Here is a 19,383-nt window from a genome sequence, read left to right as displayed (position 1 = left end):
TCCCACCAGCATGTAGCAGTTCACCCGGTGGGCAGAGTTGACCGCAGGCATTTCAGCCAGAGAGAACAATGTGAGTCAAGCTAGGAGGTGATCAAAGAACGTGGCATCTCTAGAAAACTGAAAATTCTGTGTCATTGCTAGAGCATAAGTAGAGGGGCAGGGATGGGAGGAGGGCACAGGCGAGCTAGCGGGAGATAGGCCTGGAGCTGTAGATTGAGTCCAGGTCCTAAAGGGTTTATGTGACATGAGAAGGTAGTAGGTTTAAGGTGATGAGATACAATTTAAGTGAGAGTTGTGTTTTGGAACCTTGGGCAGCAATATGGAGGTGGAGTGGAGGGAGGTGAAGTGAAGAGACTGGAGGCAGGAAGGCTGGTCAGGAGGCTACTGGGATTCCTGAGATTAGTGTGTCCCCACATTTTCCATATCATGAAAAATGCCACAATGTATGGCCCACTAGAATAAGCAGATGAACCAGCTTGGGGCGAGATGCAACAGGACCCAGAGGCTGAGGGGCTCGGGATCGCAGCCCTCTTGTCACCCATTCACACATACCTTGAGAAGTTTTGGTGTTGGAGGAAGACAAAGAGGGCCTGAAGTAAAGCAGTGGCAGCAGAAGCAGCCATGATGTCAGGGAATGCTCTTGAGGCAGACCTAGTGAGTCTTGGGTCCTCCTAGTAATGGTGGTAGCAGCTGTTCACACCCAAACCTCTGGGTATCCTTCTGCCATTAATGGCAGGGGGTCAAGGCCCTCTTCTCACCCCCATCCCATTCCCCTTCTGTCTCTCCTTTGTTGTACACAAGGTCAACCTTGTGTTCTCTTGCATGTACAGATTCTGTTGTACGCATTCTGTTGTGACAGAAGCATCCATTCACTAGAGGTACAAACACTCCCTCTGCCCCTTCTTAATAATAACCCAAAGGGTGTGTGTTAACTAACTGGAACTAAAACAAAAACTAAAAAAACAAATGACCCAAAAGTGACATCTTATCCCTGGTCCCCTTCTCATTGGAGACAGGAGCCACTTGCTCCTCAGGGTACAGATGGTCCCTTTTCTTCCTGATGTTGTTGAGTGAGCTCCGCAGGAGTATCATCAACTCAGGCCTGGGGGATGGAATCCAAATGCCTTGCCATGGCCCACAGTGTCATTGGATAGAGAATAACTAAACAATTCAAGATAGGATTTGATCCAGCAGGAGACTATATGATAGAGACACAGCACTGAGGTAGGCGAAGAGTCCGAGAGGGAAATAGGCTGAGGATGGTGATTCTTGGGGGGCTCTCCAATAAGAGTGACCCAAAGAGAGAGATGGAAATGGTCAGGGACTACAGAATGAGAATCCAGTGCCACCTCATGGGAACAAAAGCAAAGAGAAGAATTTCTAAAAGAGAAGGGGATCGGTGTTGGCAAATGAAACAAGCTGAGAGCTGTGAAAATGAGTGTGAACATTGTGTTGGGCTGAAAAGAAGCTTCCCTCCTAGATCAAACCAGACCTGACCCACTGCTTGTTTCTGTGCCTAAGGTTTCCTTAGACCCCTGTCACACCCACTGTTTAGCTCATAGATTATCTATGGCTGTTTTCATGCTATGATAGCAGAGTTACTGCCTAAAGCATTTGCTGTCTAGCCCTTTACAGAAAAATTTGCCAGACCCTGGTCTGATGAACTACAAAATAGTCAACCCGAGCTGTGTGTCAGGATCCTGGGAGATAGCAAAGGGACTTGGGCAACTTTATTTAAAAGGTGAGCTGGTTTGGATTCAGAATTGTTCCCCAGGTGGTGATCCAGGCCAAGAAGGCTAGTCTAATTGGTGACCAAGTTCAACCAAGTCTTCCACGGTGTTCCTTTTATTGCCACTACCCTCGTGGAGGCTCTCATCACCTCTCATTGGACTGTTGCGATGGCTACCTCACTGGTGAGAGAAGGGATTCATTCCATCCTAATTCTTTCAGTTCTTAATGCCTGGTCTGGGAACAGCCAAAAGTCAAGGTGAGTCATGGCCCCATGGCTCCCTCTTCAGCCAGTCTCCATGCGTCTTTATCTGGATGGAGGCCACTGCACTGTCCCAGGACGAATACTCCCACTGCTGACTTCAGTCTGCTCCAGACTTCTTTCAAGCCACACTTTGACAAAATCATGATACAGATATTGGGAAGGTTTCTTGGAAAGGTATTGATTTGGGAGGGTCTGTCTTTCCTCTGGTGTATCAGTGCCAAGTCACTGAAACAGTTAACCAGCTAATCCTGGGGTTAATTTGACTGATTCAGGGTCCAGAACAAAAGTCAACAGAGTATGCTGGCATTTCCTAAAATAGGTTTAAAAAAATACAACCCTATTACCATGAGATTTTCTGTGAAAATAGATGCTTTTGGTCAAATAATTTGGAAACGTTGGAATCCTAAAGCCCCCTGGCCACACTGTTAACATTTCACAGTGCACATTCCTACGTGAAAGTGTCTGAGAGTCTGAGAGTTCCTGTAAGTACAAGTGTCTGCGTAACTTTGTTTGACCCAGGGTTTCACACATTTATTGGACCAAGGAACTGTTTCAGAGGGCACCAACTAACATCTTGAGGACAATCTAGAAAACAGGGGGTAGCATGGAGGTCTGAGCAGGGCTGCAGGCCAGAAAGGACTGGGTCCAGAAGGCACAGTGAGGATTTTGTTGCATGGAACATTCTGGGTACTGGGCGCAAAGGGCTATAGATGAGCAAGAGATAGTTTATGGGTTCAGGAACTTTCTATCAGGGATGTTCCCCAGTCCAGCCAGGACTCCCAGGTTCACCCCATCTCTCCAGTTTCAGGCCCCCAACAAACACAAATACAACCACACAGCAGGCACATGATATTATATAACTTTAATCTTTTTTTCAGTAAAGATAGTTCATTAAATGTGAAACTAAAGTTTGATTTAATTTTGATACCTGGGTAGGAGTTCACTATAAATAAACTCTCAAACCAGAAGAATTGGTCTGTCAGTCCACACGCCTCGGTTTTTGGTTTAGAAAGTATGACTCCGGTACCTCTGCAAGTCATCTTTTCACTGTGGTCCCCCTGGACATGCACCTGTTCCCCTCCTTCCCACGTCCTCATGGTTCTTTTTGTTTCACCCCAGCCTCTGGTGCTGTTGATGGAGTGGCCTGAAGCCACCAACTTTGCCTGCCTGATTGCGGGGTACTGCCGTCTCCTGCTGGACTCCAGGAAGATGGTCTTCTCTAGGCCGGCCAGCCGACCTCTTCCGCCTCCAATGATCAAGGCAGGTAGGGCTCAGCCTCAGTTTTCAGTATGCCGGCGCCCCTTTGGGACCCTGGAAACAGGGAGGGAGGGGCTCTGCTGCCTTAGTGCTTACCCCCATTCCCCCAGCACCCTGATTTCCCAGGAGCCAGTGCTATACTGCTGGGTCCTTCCTGGCACAAGCCAGTGGGAAAGAAAGCTGACGTTCAGATGGGCCTGTCCCACAAAGGATGCCTGTGACAACACATCGCAATTGAGTCAGTGAAGGAACGTAAGATGAAAATAGCAAATAAGCAATAAGTAGAACCAGTTAGAGAATTGCATTAGATCTAAGGCACAGCTTTAGACATATAGTGATCTAGGAGAGAGGCATGGGCATTCTCGCTTTGTGGAAGGTGGAGGTTGAAAGTGAAGATAAGATTGTTCTTATAAGATTGTTCATCATAATGGGGATTGACAGAGCTGCCTGAAGTTAAGACGCCATGGAAGACTGGGGTAGGAGAGATTGTGTGGGTTTAGACTTTATTCTAGAGATATGACGGGATGACCACCAAGAGCAAGGTCAACTGCAGCCCCCGACACCAGGCTTCCCAGTTGGGCAACTCCGTGCAGCTACCCCTCGGAGCTGTCCTGGTGCTGACACAAACAGGGGCCTTGGGAACAATCAGCCCAGTCCAGATCCTGCCGCCCCAAGCCAAACCAGGAGACCTGAACAGCACACCCTCACTTCATTTTCTCTTCATCACAAGCACCATGACAAGCCCATGTGTACATCTCCTAACATTGCCCACAAGACGTAGAAGGCAATCCACTAAACAGAGAGTGGGGAAAGGACAGGGGGCCTTAAGGACAGGTGGCCCCAAGGCAAAGACAGAGGTTCCACGTGGAGAAGCAAAGGAACTAACTAGAAATAGGAAGAAGCTAGGAGGCTGAGTTGCCATGCATCCTCAGGTGAATAGCTCCCAAGCGGATGGCCATAGGTATTACCAGGCCTGCAGATGGCCAAGTGATGGCCAAGCCTGTGTTAGTATTGTCATTGTCCCCTTTGGTCCTCTCTGTCATCACAACTAAGTCAATGATGCCTATCCTAAGCAGGATAGGGAGAGAGAGAAAGGGAGAAGGGAATACAGAAGAAGGAGCCTGGAGCCCAGCCAAGAACCAGATGCGGGAGTGAGGGCTCTTTAGGGGGAATCTGCTTTCGGAAGGCCCCAGAGATGGCTCTGTAGTCCCACCTGCCTTCCAGAGTGTTCTGTCATCCCATCAGCACCGTGGTCGGTGCTGCCCTTAAGTATGCATCTCTCTGTGGGGATAATGGCACCAAGTGAGGGCACAGGCTTCCTGTTTCCCTTCAGTCTCACTGAACACGCCTAGAGTTGCATCCCTTTTGCTTCTCCAGAGGCAAATCAGGACTGTGGGATTCCCTTGAAGGTGTTGCAGCCTGGAAAGAAGGCTTCTATAAATGCCAGGCATGGTTTCCAAGCCCTTCCCTCATTCCTGAGCATCCCCCTTGGGACCTGAAGAGGGACAGTGGCTTGGCTGTCACTAGCACAGGGCCCATCTTGGTGCAGGAGCCCAAGGGACCACGGTGGCATTCCCCTTGTTCTGCTTTGCCTCTCCAGGGGTGTGGGTCCATGCCTGGGCCCAGTACTTAGCCTTTTGAACTGTTAACTGTTGGCTCGAGGGCAACCACTAAGTGCTCCTGGCGGCTGGGGCAGGGTTAGAGCCCTAGCCCTGCCGTTCGGGGGCTGGCGTGCACATCTGACCCCATGGCCCCAAGACACGAACAGGGGGACTGCAAGCAGCACCCTGAGGAGCCCTCCACCCAGGTCACAGTGCAGGGCCATCGGTTCCTGGTACAAAGCTGAGAGACATCTCCTCCATGCCCCCCCCACTTTCATCCCAGAAAAGAAGCCCCGGTGCCCACTTGTTGTTTAGTGAAGATCTCTAGGGAACAGGCATCCTGCAGGCCTCCTCTGGGCTTTATCCTCAGGGCCAAAGCTCCAGCCCACTTAAGGGCTGATCTGTCTGCCTTCATCCATATTCTTGTCCCAGAGCAGCTGCCAGCTAGCCCCACCAGCTCAGTGCTCAGCTGCCATTTCTCTCCAGTATCCTGGGAGAAATCCAGCAAAAGAAGGATTTGGGGGCCTCAGTGGGGACCCCAGTCAGAAGAACTCCCTGATTTTCTGCCATGGTTAGGAAACAGCTTGGTCTGGTAAATTGAATATTCTGATTAATGGCTACTGTATATCCCATGCGTGGCTCACCCATTTTCACGTAGTTAAAACCCAGCAACACACAAGAGATCTAAAGCTTGACTGAACATACTAGGTGCTTTTTTGGGTGATTCAGAAAGAACTTGAGGGCCTCTAAAGGCCTCCAGATCGTCCCTTTGACCAGTATTGATCATCAGACTGAGAATACAGCAAAGGCAACTAATAGAAAGCTGGTTGATTCCGTGTTGCACTGTGTGTGTGTACACTGCATATATTTTGAACATAACTCTAATTGGATCACCAGCCTGTTCTTTGCAAGCATTTTTTTAAAAGTCAGTCTTCTGAGTGGCTGAGTACAGAGAGCTAGACTAGGACATCCCCCTTGGGGAAAGCTGATGAGCAATTTACAGCAGATTTGAATCTGAGAGGCACACTGTTCCAGCCATCAGCCCAGCGCACCTGGCTCTCCTTGTATGTCTAACCTTATGTCTGGAGGAGACTTGGGCTTTTCCAGACATATCTTCTCCTTCGCACAGCACTGTATCGCTCCTCAGATCTGGAAATCACAGTACCAAGTGGTGGGCTAGGCCTCCCCTGGCCTTGTCAGCCTGCTGTGGGGAAATGTTCCCACCTTGCAGGGAGGGGAGCCATCCTTAGACCTCCAGCCCTCATCTGAGAGGAGTCACCACCTGCTTTTGGACATGCCCCCGGGAGCCACCTCTGATGGCAGCTTGTTGCCAGGCTGGCTGGGCTGACTGTTCAGCTGTCTCGTAGGTAGTCAGCACCTGGTGCGTGGCCCGGACCTGTGGTCAATGCCTGAGGATAGAAACCTCCGGAACTGATCATTCATGCTCCTGGCTTAGCACTGCTGTAGAGCGCTTCTTCACTGAGGCTCAGAGGGTTGTGATGTTAATATTCCCCCAGCTGATCCAAAGTACCCTAGATCTAGATACAGCCACCAAGGCCTGATTGACCTGATTACGTGGACTCTGTATTGAAAAGGGCAGTGGGGTCTATGGAAGACAGCGAGGGCTTGGAATCTGAAGGTAGAGACCATGTCTTAGCCACGTGATCATGAACAAATTCCATAAACAGTCCCAGTCGCTTCATCTGGAAACTGACGATAACAGCTCCTACGTCACGAGAGATTTGACAGGATTATGGTGAGATAAACCCCATGAAGTTCTTTCAAGAGCAGAGCACATTTTTTGGCTCTTTTTATAATGATTGAGAGTACACTTGGTGCTCAGTGCTGTGCTTTTTTTTTTCTTAAATAAACAGCTTTTCTTTTAAAGATTTTATTTCTTGGGGCGCCTACTGTGGCTCAGTCGTTAAGCATCTGCTTTTGGCTCAGGTTGTGATCCCTGCTCAGCGGGAAGCCTGCTTCTCTCTTGTGTTCTTGTGTTCTTCTCCGCTTGTGTTCCCTCTCTCGCTGTCTCTCTCTCTGTCAAATAAATAAAAATCTTAAAAAAAGATTTTATTTCTTCATTTATTTAGAGAGAGGGAGCACAAGTAGGGGGGAGGTGCAGAGGAAGAAGGAGAGAGAGAATCTCAAGCAGATTTTGTGCTGAGCATGGGCCTGATTCAGGGCTCAATCCCACCACCCCAAGGTCATGACCTGAACTGAAACCAAGCGTTGGACTTAAGTGACTGAGCCACGCAGGAGCTCCTTAAAGAATCAGCCTTGTTGAAATATAATTTCAAAGATAGAAAATTTACCCATTTAAAGTTCACAACTCAGCATCTTTTTTTAAGATTTTATTTATTTGACAGAGAGGAAGATAGAAAGAGTATGCACACACACAAGCATGGGGAAGCAGCAGAGGGAGAGGTACAAGCGGACTCCCCACTGAGCAAGGAGTCTGACGTGGGGCTCGATCCCAGAACCTTGGGATCATAACCTGAGCTGAAGGCAGTTGCTTAACCGACTGAGCCACCCAGGCACCCCAACAACTCAGCATTTTTTTAGTATATTTAATATATTTACAGGATTGTGTAATCATTTCCACAATTTAATTTTAGAACATTTTTACACTTCCTAAAAAAACGCTGTACCCGTTAGCACTCATTCCCTGGTTCCCTCCTAGTGACCACCCAGTTCTAAGCAACTATGCATGAACTGGCTTTCTGGGTCTATAGTTCTGCATATCCTAGACATTTTGGGTAAATGGAGCCATACAATATACAGTCTTTTTTTGTGGCTTGCTTCTTTTTTTTCATTTAGTGTAATGTTTGCAAGGGTCCTTCGCGTTGTAGCCTATATCACTAACTCCTTCCTTTTTTTTTCTTTTTTTTTTTTAAAGATTTTATTTATTTATTTGATAGAGAGAGATCACAAGTAGACAGAGAGGCAGGCAGAGAGAGAGAGGGAAGCAGGCTCCCTGCTGAGCAGAGAGCCCTATGTGGGACTCGATCCCAGGACCCTGAGATCATGACCTGAGCCGAAGGCAGCGGCTTAACCCACTGAGCCACCCAGGTGCCCTAACTCCTTCCTTTTTATGGCTAGATAATATTCCATAGTGCTGAAAGACTGCCTTCCGTTCATCCATTCATCAGTTGATGGACAGTTGCGTTGTTTCTACCTTGTGTCTATTACTAATAATCATGTTATAAACCTTTATGTGCAAGTGTTTGTGGAGGCATAGGTTTTCATTTCTCTTTGGTATACAACTAGAGCAGAACTGCTGGTCAAACAGTAACTCTATGCTTAACTTCGAGAAACTGCCAGACTGTTTCCCAAGAGGACTGCACCATTTTACATTATCATCAGCAATATCAGAAGACTCAATTTCACTGTATCCTCACCAATACTTATTCCTGTCCATCTTTTTTTTTCCTTTGAACATCCACTGTAGTGGGTGTGAACTGGTATCTCATGGTTTTGATTCGCATCATCATAGCTGATGCTGTTGTACATCTCTGCATTGCTTGTTGGCCATTTGTATATCTTCCTTCATGAACTGTCTATATTTTTAAATTGGGCACTTTAACCATAAACATGAGGGTTTACTTTCTGGACTCTCAATTCTATTCCATTGACCTATGTGTCTCTCCTTGAGTCAGTACCACACCATCTTGATTACCATTGGTTTGTATTAAGTTTTGAAATCAGGAAGTGTGGGTCCTCCTACTTTGTTCATTTTTAAAGATTATTTTGGTTATTACGTGTCCTTTGTGATTCCATATGGATTTTTTAATTACCTCATCAGTTATTTTCAAAGTCAGTTGGGATTCTGATAGGGACTGTGTTGAATCTGTAGATCAGTTTGGGAAGTACTGCTATGTTCTATTGGAAAGCACACAAGATTGGGTCTTCAATCCATGAATATAGAATGTCTTTTCATTTATTTAAATCTTCCTTAATTTCTTTCACGAATGTTTGTAGTTTCCATTGTACAAGTCTTGCACTTCTTTTGTTCAATTTATACCTATGTATTTTATTCCTTTTGGTGCTATTGGAAATAGAGTGTTTCCTAATTTCATTAGTGGATTATTCATTGATACTCCCTAACAATATAATTAATTTTTGTATTGTCCTTTACCATGTGATCCTGCTGAGCTTATTAGCTCTAATAATTTTTGCGAATTCCTTGAGATTTTTTTTCTATACAAGGTCATGTCATCTGCACATAGAGATAGTTTTACTTTTCCTTTCCAATCTGGATGCCTTATATTTCATTTTATTGCCAAAATGTCCTGGCTAGACCTTCTAGTACAGTGTTGAATAGAAGTGTTAAGAAGAGAAATCCTGGGTTTTGTCGTCACGTTAGGGGGAAAGCTTTCTGTCTTTCACCATCAGGTATGTTTGCTATAGGTTTTTCATAGATAATCTTTATCATGTTCAGGAAGTTCCCTTTTATTTCTAGCTTTTTCAGTTTTATCATGACAAGGTGGTGGCTTTTGCCAAATTATTTTTCCGAAGTCTATTGAGATGATCATGTGTTTTTTGTCCACCATTCTATTAACATGGTGTATTACATTAATTGATTTTTGGATGCTAAACCAACCTTGCATTCATGCAATAAATCCCATTTGGTCATGGTGTATCATACTTTTTATGTTGCTGGATTCAGATTGCTAGTATTTTGTTGAGGAACTTTGTAGAAGAAATATGTGGAAGAAATGTTGCTCTATAGTTTTCTTGTGATGTTTTGTCTAGTTTTGGAACCAGGGTAATATCAACCTTGTAGAATGAGTTGTGAAGTGTTCCCTCCTCTTCTGTTTTTTGGAAGGGTTTATGAAGAATTTAAGTGTTTTGAGCATTTGGCATAATTCACCAGTGAAGCCATTTGGGCCCAAGTTTTATTTTTAGTGGGGGCATGGGTGGGTACTTTTAATTACTAATTCAATTTATTTTCTTTTTATTGGCCTATTCAGGTTTTCTATCTTCTTGAGTCAGTTTTAAGCATATATTTCTAGGTATTTGTCCATTTCATCAAGGTTATCTAGTGGTTTTTTTTAGCATAAGCTTATTTATAATAATCCCTTATAATCAAGTCTGTACCTGTAGAGTCAGTAGTGATAGTCCTTCTTTCATTCCTGATTTAGTAGCTTGAATCTTCTCTCTCTCTCTCTCTTTTTTTTTTTTTTGGCTTGGTCTCTACAGCTAAATGTCCATTTTATTGATCTTTTCAAAGAACTAACTTTTGGGGTGCCTGGGTGGCCCAGTAAGGTCAACGTCCGACTCTTGATTTGAGATCAGGTCGTGATCTCAGGGTCATGAGATTGAGCCCCGCATCAGACTCCATACTGAACATGGAGCCTGCTGGCAATTTTCCCTCTCTCCTTCTCTCCCTACCCCTTCCCCCATTCACATATGCATGGAAGCTCTTTCTCAAACAAAACAAAACCAAGTTTTAGTTTCGTTGATTTTCTTTTTTTTTTTTTTAATTTTAAAGGTCTTATTTATTTATTTGAAAGAGGGAGAGAGAGATCACAAGTAGAAAGGCAGGCAGAGAGAGAGGGGGAAGCAGGCTCCCTGCTGAGCAGAGAGCCCCCATGCGGGGCTCGATCCCAGGACCCTAAGATCACGACCCGAGCCAAAGGCAGAGGCTTCGCCCACTGAGCCACCCAGGTGCCCCTAGTTTCGTTGATTTTCTATTGTTTTTCTGTCCTCTATACTTTACTATTTCTTCCCTTCTGCTTATTTTGGGTTTAGTTTGCTCCTCTTTTTCAAGTCTCTTAAGGTGTAAGGTTAAGTTATGGATGTAAAATCTCTTCATTTTTAATGTATTTGTTTATAGCTATAAATTTAATCTCTAAACACTAATTTAGCTAGATCCCTTAAGTTTGGATATGTTGTATCTTCATTTTCATTCATCTCTAAATATTTTCTAATTTCCCTTGTGATTTCTTCTTTGAACCATTGGTTATCTGGAGATGTTTGGTTTAATTTCCATATTCTTGTGAGTTTCCCAAATTTCTTTCTGTTATTGATTTCTAATTCCATTATGCTAAAAAAAACCCACATATTTTGTATGATTTCATTTCTTTTAAATTTATTGAGGCTTATTTTATGACCTACCATCTGGTCTATCTTAGAGAACATTCCAGATGCCCTTGAGAAGAATGTATATTCTGCTGTTGGTAGGGGGCATGTCCTGTAGATTTCTGTGACTACTTAGTGTCTACTTAGTTTATAGTTGTTCAGGTCCTTTATCTCCTTGTTGGTCTTATGTTTAATCGTTCTATCCATTATTGAAAGTGGGGTATTGAAGGGTCCAATGATTGCTATTGAATTGTGTGTTTCTCCTTTTGATTTAGTCAGTTTCTGCTTCATGTATTTTGAGACTCTGTTGCAAAGAGCCAACACCATGTTTTTGTGATGGTTGGAAGCTCTTGTGAAAAGCAACACTGACACACTGACTCCATCAAACTGGAAATTGAAAGGCATTTTGAAGTTTTGTTTTCTAGCGTCTTGACTGCCATGATGAACAATAGGGTACTGGTTAAAAACATGGGCTTTGTAGTCCCTCAGACCTGGGTTCAAATCCAGGCCACCATTTATGATTCATGTGACCTTGGATAGGTCACGTAACCAAATGGATCCATTTCTCTCTCTACAAAATGGGGATAGTGACCTCACCTACCTCACTGGCTTGTTAGGATTGAATGGGATCATGTGTGATGACCTTAGCCTTCGTTAGTGCTTGCTTGCCATCTGTTGTTCTGTCTGCTGCTAGCAAAATGAATTGGCCTTATCTGAGTATATTCTCCCAGATGACATGGGGAAGGGCCCCAAAACAGTGTACAAGAGAGAATGCATTTAGAGAGGAAGCATTTCATTCGCTATGGATAATTCTCAGGTGTGCATACCGACCATCATTAAAAAGCTGTTGGCAAGAACACTGCGTAGTATGCAGGCTAGCCCTGCCCAGATACAGAGAAATAATGAGATGTGAGGGATTGGAAGAATGCGCCCCCTACCCTCCTCCCACATACGCACGTCCCAGCCTATTTCCCATATACTTTACACATTCAGATGCCCAGAATACTACCAGTAGCGCTTTAGTCTTCTAGGGTCCTTCCGTAACAGTCCTCTTCGAAATGGGAATTTTCAGGCACCATATGTGGCCTGTTTTGCATTTTCCCACTAAGGCACGAGGAACTGGTCAGGTTATTTCCTTCTGCTAGTAGAGATCCAGAACAGAGCACTGGGGGTTGGAAAGGCTCTGAAAAATATGGGGATGGAGGGCAGGAGGGCGTGCTGGGCCAGTTCCAAGGGGGACATAAAACAAATTTCACTTTTTTTTTTTAAAGTATGTGGACAGCTGACTTTCAGACCAGGCATACTTGGGTGAGAGCCCAGGCATACCCAGATGACAAGGTGCTCAGCTCCTCCCCCATCACCCCATGCCTTTTCCCATGGGGCTGGTCTCCTCACTCTACTTTGAGGGTTGGCAACAACATGGCTGCCCCTTCCCCTAACCTCTAGCGGCCAGGTAATCCTCTCTGTCAGTACCTGCCATCCAGTGGCACCCCACATACACCAAGGGAGCTCAGCCACAGTCCTCGACACCAGGGCTCATCTGTTGATTCTCTTTCTGGGTTTAGATTACATGCACAGTGCCCACCGCCCTGTCCCTGGGGGCCACCTGGGGAAAAAGGAGAGTAGTTATGTGGGCAGCGTGGGCACCAGCCCCAGGAAGTCGAGCCGCAGCACACCCCCGCCTGCCGACTCTGAGCTTGTCAGCTTTTGCTACCTCCACATGCGGGAACAAAGGAAGGAACAGGAAAGCCGGACTGATGTCAACGAGAACTTAATCTTCTTTGAGGAGACCAGGCCCCGGACCAAGTCTGACCCCACGTCCAAAAGCTCTGGCCAAGGTTACGACGTGATCCCTGATGACTTTGACGCAGCCAGCCTGGACCATGAGCCTTGTGCCAGCAGGGCCCGGTCCTACACCTTGGACAATTCCCTTGGGGCCGAAGCCCTGAATTTCTACTGTGACTCTTGCAAAGCCAAACTTCAGGAGCAGCTGGGCCCTCGCAAAGGTGGGAGGCCCGGCTCTTCTCGTGACAATATGGTAGACTTGATGTCCCTCCCACCCCCTGGGAGTGAGGAGGAGGAAGAGGAGGAAGATGAGAGCACGTCGCTGTTGCCTGCCATTGCTGCGCCCCCTCCTGGTTTCCGAGACAACAGTTCGGACGAGGATGACCCCAAGCGCCGGGCGGTCCAGAGCCAGGAACAAGGACGCCACCTTCGTGGGCTCCTGTATGATGAGATTCCAGTGACACTGATCGACAGTGTGCAGACCCGGACAGTCCGAGATCATGCCCAGGAACTAGATGATGCCCTGGTGTCCACTCTGCAGGCTCTGGAAGCCCTGGCAGCCTCAGAGGATGGACCCCACCCCCAACCCCCACAGACTGCAGGTAATGGCCTGTTCCTCCTCCCTCTTGCCTCCCCTTCCTTCTCCTGGCCAGGCAGGGCCAGCGGGTGATATTGCTTCTTCCTGAGCAGAGGTCAAAGTCACAGTGGGGTGCCAGGGCAGTGGACAGCCAGAGGTAGCTCAGATAGGGTCAGGGGATCAACAATGCCGAGTCAGGGACCGGCTGCTTAGCTCCTGCTGGAGCTCTGGCTCTCACCATTCCATCTCTGGAAATGTCCTGCAGGTGGACCTCAGGGACTGGGGCTGTGACAGCTACGGAGCCAGGCCAGGATGGAGGATCAGAGCAAAACTGTTGAGAGATCTAGAAGACAGGCAAAGAATATCCAGCATGCACATGACTGGAAGAAAAAACAAAACGACCAACCAACCACCTAGTGCCCTGGGGTCAGGGGAGGCCAGGAGCCATCACTGCTCAGGGCTGAGGTCCTTACCTTGCCTGAGAACATGGGCTCCCACCCAAGTCCTGGCTTCTTCACTCACTTTCAGTGCGACCTTCGGCAAGGCACTTAACCCTTTCTGAGCCTCGCTTTTGTCATTTTCAGTGGGTCTGGTCACAACAGTCATATCACGGAGGCTTGCTGTGAGCACAAAATGAAATCATTCGTACAAAGCACTGCCTAGCACATAGGAATAAAGCTATTAGTCTCCATCATAAGTAGTAGCTAGTAGTGGCAGGTATTATTTGGTGGGAGAGCCATATGACGTGCATGCTATTCCCTGTTACAGACACACGTGCGTCCACCATGTAGCCAAGTACGCGTGTCAGACTGTACCCCTACTCACGATACATACCTCCACACACATACACCTTAAAAAGAACAGGTAAATGCTACAGCAACACAAAAGGAATAGGGAAAAAGAGGGCGTATGAGAAAGCATGCGAGGCAGGGGGCACATGTGAACAGAGAAGAAGAGCTTGGGGTCAGAGGCAGCCTGACTAACCAGGGAGAGACCCAGCCCCTCCCTTTTCTGTATGCAAGGGCATCCTTGGTGGTGGGCAGCCTGCATGCGTTTGGCCACCCCCCTCCCTGACACCCCCACCCCTAGCATTTCTCTTTGCTCAGAGTCTGGAGCACCCGCTCCCTGGCTAGCGAGAGGCCCCTTGTGGTCGCCAGAGAGAGGACACACTGAGGCACAAGGGCCTCAGCTGTAGGCTGGCCTGGCCAGATGAGGAGGGCCAGATAGAGAGGGGCCTCTCTCTGCCAGCCCTCTTCAGGACAATTGACAAACATTTCCTCGCTATTGAGTCTAAAAATAGTGATGATTAGCACGTTGTTCTGCATGCGCTGTGCATGTTAATTTGCCGTCACACTGCCCTGTCGATCTCTTCTATGCCTCCTTTGTTTCTTTTTCGGATTCCCGCCCTTCAGGAGCCCTCTGCCAGCTCGTCTCCCTCTGCCCCTCCCCTCCCCTCCCTTCCCCCTCCCGCGCCCTCAGCCCTATACCTCCCACTGCCTGGCCCCTCCTCCAGGCCAGTCCTGGGACTGACCTAAGGGCTTTCTCCCTGGCTGCAAATACTGCTGGCTGCCCTTGCCCCCTCACCGCCCCCCACCGCCCGTAAACTTCCTACGTAAGGCTGGCGAAAGGACTCGATTGGAGTAAGTGCAGCAAGCCCCCTCCCTGTCCCTCTAGGTCTGATTGTACTGGCCACCATCACCCCTGAATCATCGCTGGACTCGGGCCACGAAACCAACTCTTCAGAGCTCACAGACATGTCAGAGATGGTGTCCGCCATGAAGCAGCACCAGAACACCACCTACTTCCTGGCCCAGCACCTCAACAAGGAGAGCCTCCTGGCTCGCAAGGACCTGCCCTTCCGGATCCAGAGCTGCGCCGCCCAGGCTGTCCTCACGGCCCCTTACTCTCTTGGGCGCCCAGATCCCAACCCAGCCCTGCAGCCAGCCGTCACAGGCCAGAGTCCTGGCCCCCCCGGCGCTCGGAGGAAGCTGCCCCCGTCAGAATCCCAGCCACCTCAGAGAGAGCGAGCATACGCCCTGGCTGTGCACCCAGCATTGTCCCCGCAGCTTAGTGAGCAGAAGAATCTGAGCCTGCTGTCCCCAGTTCCTGAGGACAAAGGGCCCGGCCATGCGAGGGCAGGCCTGGAGATGTCACTGAGGGCAGCCACACCATCCCTCAGTGAAGAGCAGGTGTCTGAGCTAAGGGAGAACCTGCCCAAAGAAGTCAGGTTGAGCCCCAAGCTTATCCTGGACCCGAAGGGCAGCGTGACTCCTGCTATCATCTCGGCCGCCCTCCAGCAGGTGGTTCACCCTAAGAGCCTACCTGCCCCCAGTGGGGCCATAGTGACCCCTCCGAGCGGGGAGAGAAGGCTGGAGGCCAGCATGGGGAGGCCTGAGGTCAGCATGGGAAGATCAGAAGTTAGCATGATGGGCGGCAGTGCAAATAAGAATCTGAAGTTCAAAATGAGCCCCGGTGCTCCAGAGACCTCACGGAATTCCCAGCAGCCGCTGAGCCCAGAGGTCTCTTCTGGCTCCAGAGCGCCCACAGGCAGCCGGGCTGACAGCCTGCACCTCTCCCCACAAGAGGACCGGCTGCCTGGGCAAAGTTTCCCTCCTAAAAGTTATCTTTCACGAGCGAATCGAGAGTCCCTGAGCAAGCAATCCATAGGGGAGGTAGTAGGCAAGGCCGGGCCAGAGGGGGCTAAGCCTGCCCTGCACAAGCCGGGCACCATCTCCAGCCAGGGGGAGAAGGGGCAGCTGGAGAGTGTGCCCCAAAGCAGCAAGATCGAGGAGACCAGCCTGGTGCCCCGAGCCAGCTACTCCATGGCTCTCCCAAGCCCCAGCAGCCAGTCCCGAGGCCACAGTCCCAGCGGCCAGTCCCGAGGCCACAGCCCCAGCAGCCAGTCCCGAGGCCAGAGCCCCAGCTACCAACCTCGAGGCCAGAGCCCGCTGAGGCCCCAGGCTGCCAGTCGGCAGGTGAGCACCATGCCCTCCAGGAAGCTTGAGACAACCCTGGATGGAGGCCACTCGGCCTCCGAAGGCCCCACCAAGCCCAAATCCTCCCGAGGGCCCTTCCGGCTCCGCAATTTATTCTCGGCCACCTTTCCAACCCGCCAGAAGAAGGAGACTGATGAGCGGCAGGCCCAGCTGCAGAAGGTGAAGCAGTATGAGCTAGAGTTCCTCGAGGAACTTCTGAAGCCTCCCAGCCAGGGGGAGCTGCCGGGCCCCGAGTACCTGCAGCCCCCCGCGCCCGGCCGCTGCAGCTGCCAACTGCGCAGCAGCCCCGTGCAGCAGGGGCCAGGCATGTCACGGGAACAGAGGCGCAGCTGTGATTGCAAGCGCATCTGCCGCGGGGGCCGGCCGCAGGCCCCCCAGACGCCCGTGCCCGGGCTCCGGGGGCGGGAGAGGGACAGGGTCCCCCCTACCCAGAGGCAGCCGGAGGCCGGCCCAGGCCTGAGCCTCGGTAGCCCCACCAACGCGGGGCGCCTCCGCTCCACCAGCCTGGAATCCCGGGAGTGCCGATCGGACCCTGAGAGCGGCGTGTCCTGCCTGACCACGTGTGCCTCAGGGGGGGAGTGTCTGGGCGCTCCCAACTATAGGAAGCTGATGCGCCGCTACAGTATCAGTGAACTGGACCAGGGCGACAGGGCCTCGCTGACCTCCGATATCTATCCACACCCACCCCTGGGCATGCTGCCCAGGGAGCCCAAGGAGGTAGAGGCAGGCCTCCCCCTAGGCTTGGGTCCCAAAACCAAGTCCCTGGAGTCGCCGACCCTGGGAGACCCCTCATACGTCCAGGTTGCCCCCGAGACTAAAGGTCCCAGACAGATGGCAGTGTTCTCGCTGCCGGAAGAGGTGTACCAGAAGCCCGCTGACCTGGACGAGGACAGCGAGAGCGGCAAATGCTGCTCCATCCGCTACTGCTTCTACTACCGCAAGTGCGACATGGCGGATGACACCAGTGACGGCAAGGACGAGCTCTCCTACTCCATCCCCATGAAGATCCTGCCCGGCATGAAGCTGGACGAGCAGGTGGTGCCCGTGGTGAGCAGGACCCTGCAGGTGCTGGATGCCGCCACCTGCAGCAGCAGCAGCCCCGAGGCCTCCCGCACCCAGGAGATCGACCTGCGTGTGTCCACCTTCGAGGGGAGCCTGGCCAAGATCAATGCCCTGCGGGCCCATGCCTATGGCCTGCCCGACGGCTTCCTGGCTGCCAGGCTGGACACCAATGAGCTACTGACTGTCCTGCGCCAGTGCGTGGCCAGCCCTGAGGCCCGTGCACCTAAGCCCTATGTCTCTCAGATCTCCGAGTACAAGCTCGAGCTGGCTCTCAAGTTCAAGGAGCTCCGGGCTTCGTGCCGCCGCGTGGCCAACGTGGACAAGAGCCCGACGCATATGCTGGCGGCCATCACGGGCAGCTTCCAGGTGCTGAGCAGCCTCATTGAGACCTTCGTGCGGCTGGTGTTCATTGTGCGCTCCGAGGCCCAGCGCCAAGAGCTGCTGGCCAAGGTCGAAGAGGTGGTGAGGAACTACACCTTTCTACTGCGCGCCGCTGAGGAGTCCACCACCCGGAACCTTAACCAGCAGCAGCAGCAGCAGCAGCAGCAGCAGCAGGCGGTGGCAGCTGTCAGCGCGGCCACTGGGCACCCCCCGGGCTCCCCAACTTCAGCGACTGTTATGAGCACATTCACCCGCTCCTTAAAAACCCTCATCAAGTAGGGCACCCGCCCCGGCCTGCCCCCTTCCCCACCTCCCCCAACCACGGCCCCAGGTTTGAGCTTCGTGGTCTTTGCATCTCGTGGTGAGTGTCCGTGTCTGCCCGGCCAGTCGGTGTCCACGGGCCTTCAGTCTTTGGGGAGTGAGAACTCCCCGGATGAAGGCTGTTCCCTGAGGGCTCCGGGTGGCCACCAACCCTGGGCACCCTCGCCCCTTCCCCGGCCTCTGGTCGACACTGTGAGGGCCAAGGCCCCTCGTCACTGCGCCTGCCTGCCTGCCGCAGAGCTGGATTTTTATCTCTTCTTTAGGGCTGACAGGTGACATCAGGCTCACCTTCCTGCTCCATTCTGGGGGGCCAGGGGAGCCAGGGCTTGAAGCAGACAGGCCCACAGGCCTTGAGCTCCTCCTGGCATCTGCTCCCCACCCCCCACGGAGCAGTAGCTGTAGCACCAGACACCATGCCCAGCGGCGGGGTGGGGGGGTTACACCAAGGGCACTCCCCCCAGCTGTGCCCGCCCACCCTGGGCTCACACTCACGAGGCAGAAGCCACCCTAGAGGGCCTGGGCCCGGGGGGCAGGTCTGCAGAAAACAGCCACCACTCAGGGCTGTCGGTGGCCTGCCTCACAGGCTGGCAGCCTTGGGAGCCCTTGCCCCCCAGGCCCAGTAGCTCCACACCAGCCATCCCCAAAGTGCCCTGTCCCTCGCTGATGGGCAGGGTGGCTCAGTCCACTAGGGAGCAAGCATCTGGGATCACCCCACTCGTTCTGGGTTAGGTACCTGGTGATAAACGTCTGCCCCGGGGAGACCCGGAGCAGGCCCCGGAGCCTGCCCGGCCCAGGCCAGCTCAGCCTGGCCCAGCCCAGCCCAGCGCCAGGGCTGACATTCCAGGCGAGCGGTTCCTCTCTCAACATCTACCAGACAGACTGTCCTTAGGAGTTTGACTTAGCTACGGATTGGGGATGGGGGGTGGGGGGAGGGGGGATGGGGGTAGGGGTGGGGGGTGTTGATGACTATATCTTAAACTTCTGGAAGCTAGCGTGATATGTTAATCCTGAGTATATGCTTTTGGCTGTGTATTGACCCTGTGGATTTGTCTCTCTAAGAAAAGAAGCTGAGCGCCTTACCCGGTGCAGTCCTGCACCTCTCTCTCTCTCTCTCTCTCTCTTTCTCTCTTTCTCTCTTTCTCTCTCTCTCCGGAGTCATCTGGAAGGGAATTCACACTGTTTAGCATCCTCCTTGACACACATCTACCGCTGCTGCCATGTCCCCACCCCCTCCAGTCCCCCCCAACCCGGCCCCGGCCCCACCCCCGTCCCCCACAACCTTCCCGGGAGTGAAGACACGGAGTCCCTACCAGCTGCCCCACTGTAGGG

The 19,383-nt window shown here is 50.9% G+C and overlaps 1 protein-coding gene across 1 annotated transcript in view; it reads left to right on the top strand.

Moving 5' to 3' along the window:
* FRMPD3 (FERM and PDZ domain containing 3) overlaps positions 1-18,944 on the top strand; it is a 51,274-nt gene extending 32,330 nt beyond the window's left edge. The window contains exons 10-12 of the mRNA XM_047716813.1: positions 3,113-3,257; positions 12,498-13,319; positions 14,969-18,944. Coding sequence (XP_047572769.1) covers positions 3,113-3,257; positions 12,498-13,319; positions 14,969-18,012 — 4,011 coding nt within the window. The 3' untranslated portion in view covers positions 18,013-18,944. The remainder of the gene's footprint in view (positions 1-3,112; positions 3,258-12,497; positions 13,320-14,968) is intronic.
* Positions 18,945-19,383: the final 439 nt, after the last annotated feature.

This window comes from Lutra lutra, chromosome X, assembly GCF_902655055.1.
Source record: "Lutra lutra chromosome X, mLutLut1.2, whole genome shotgun sequence".
Classification (NCBI taxonomy): domain Eukaryota; kingdom Metazoa; phylum Chordata; class Mammalia; order Carnivora; family Mustelidae; genus Lutra; species Lutra lutra.
This window is presented reverse-complemented; position numbering and strand designations above follow the sequence as displayed.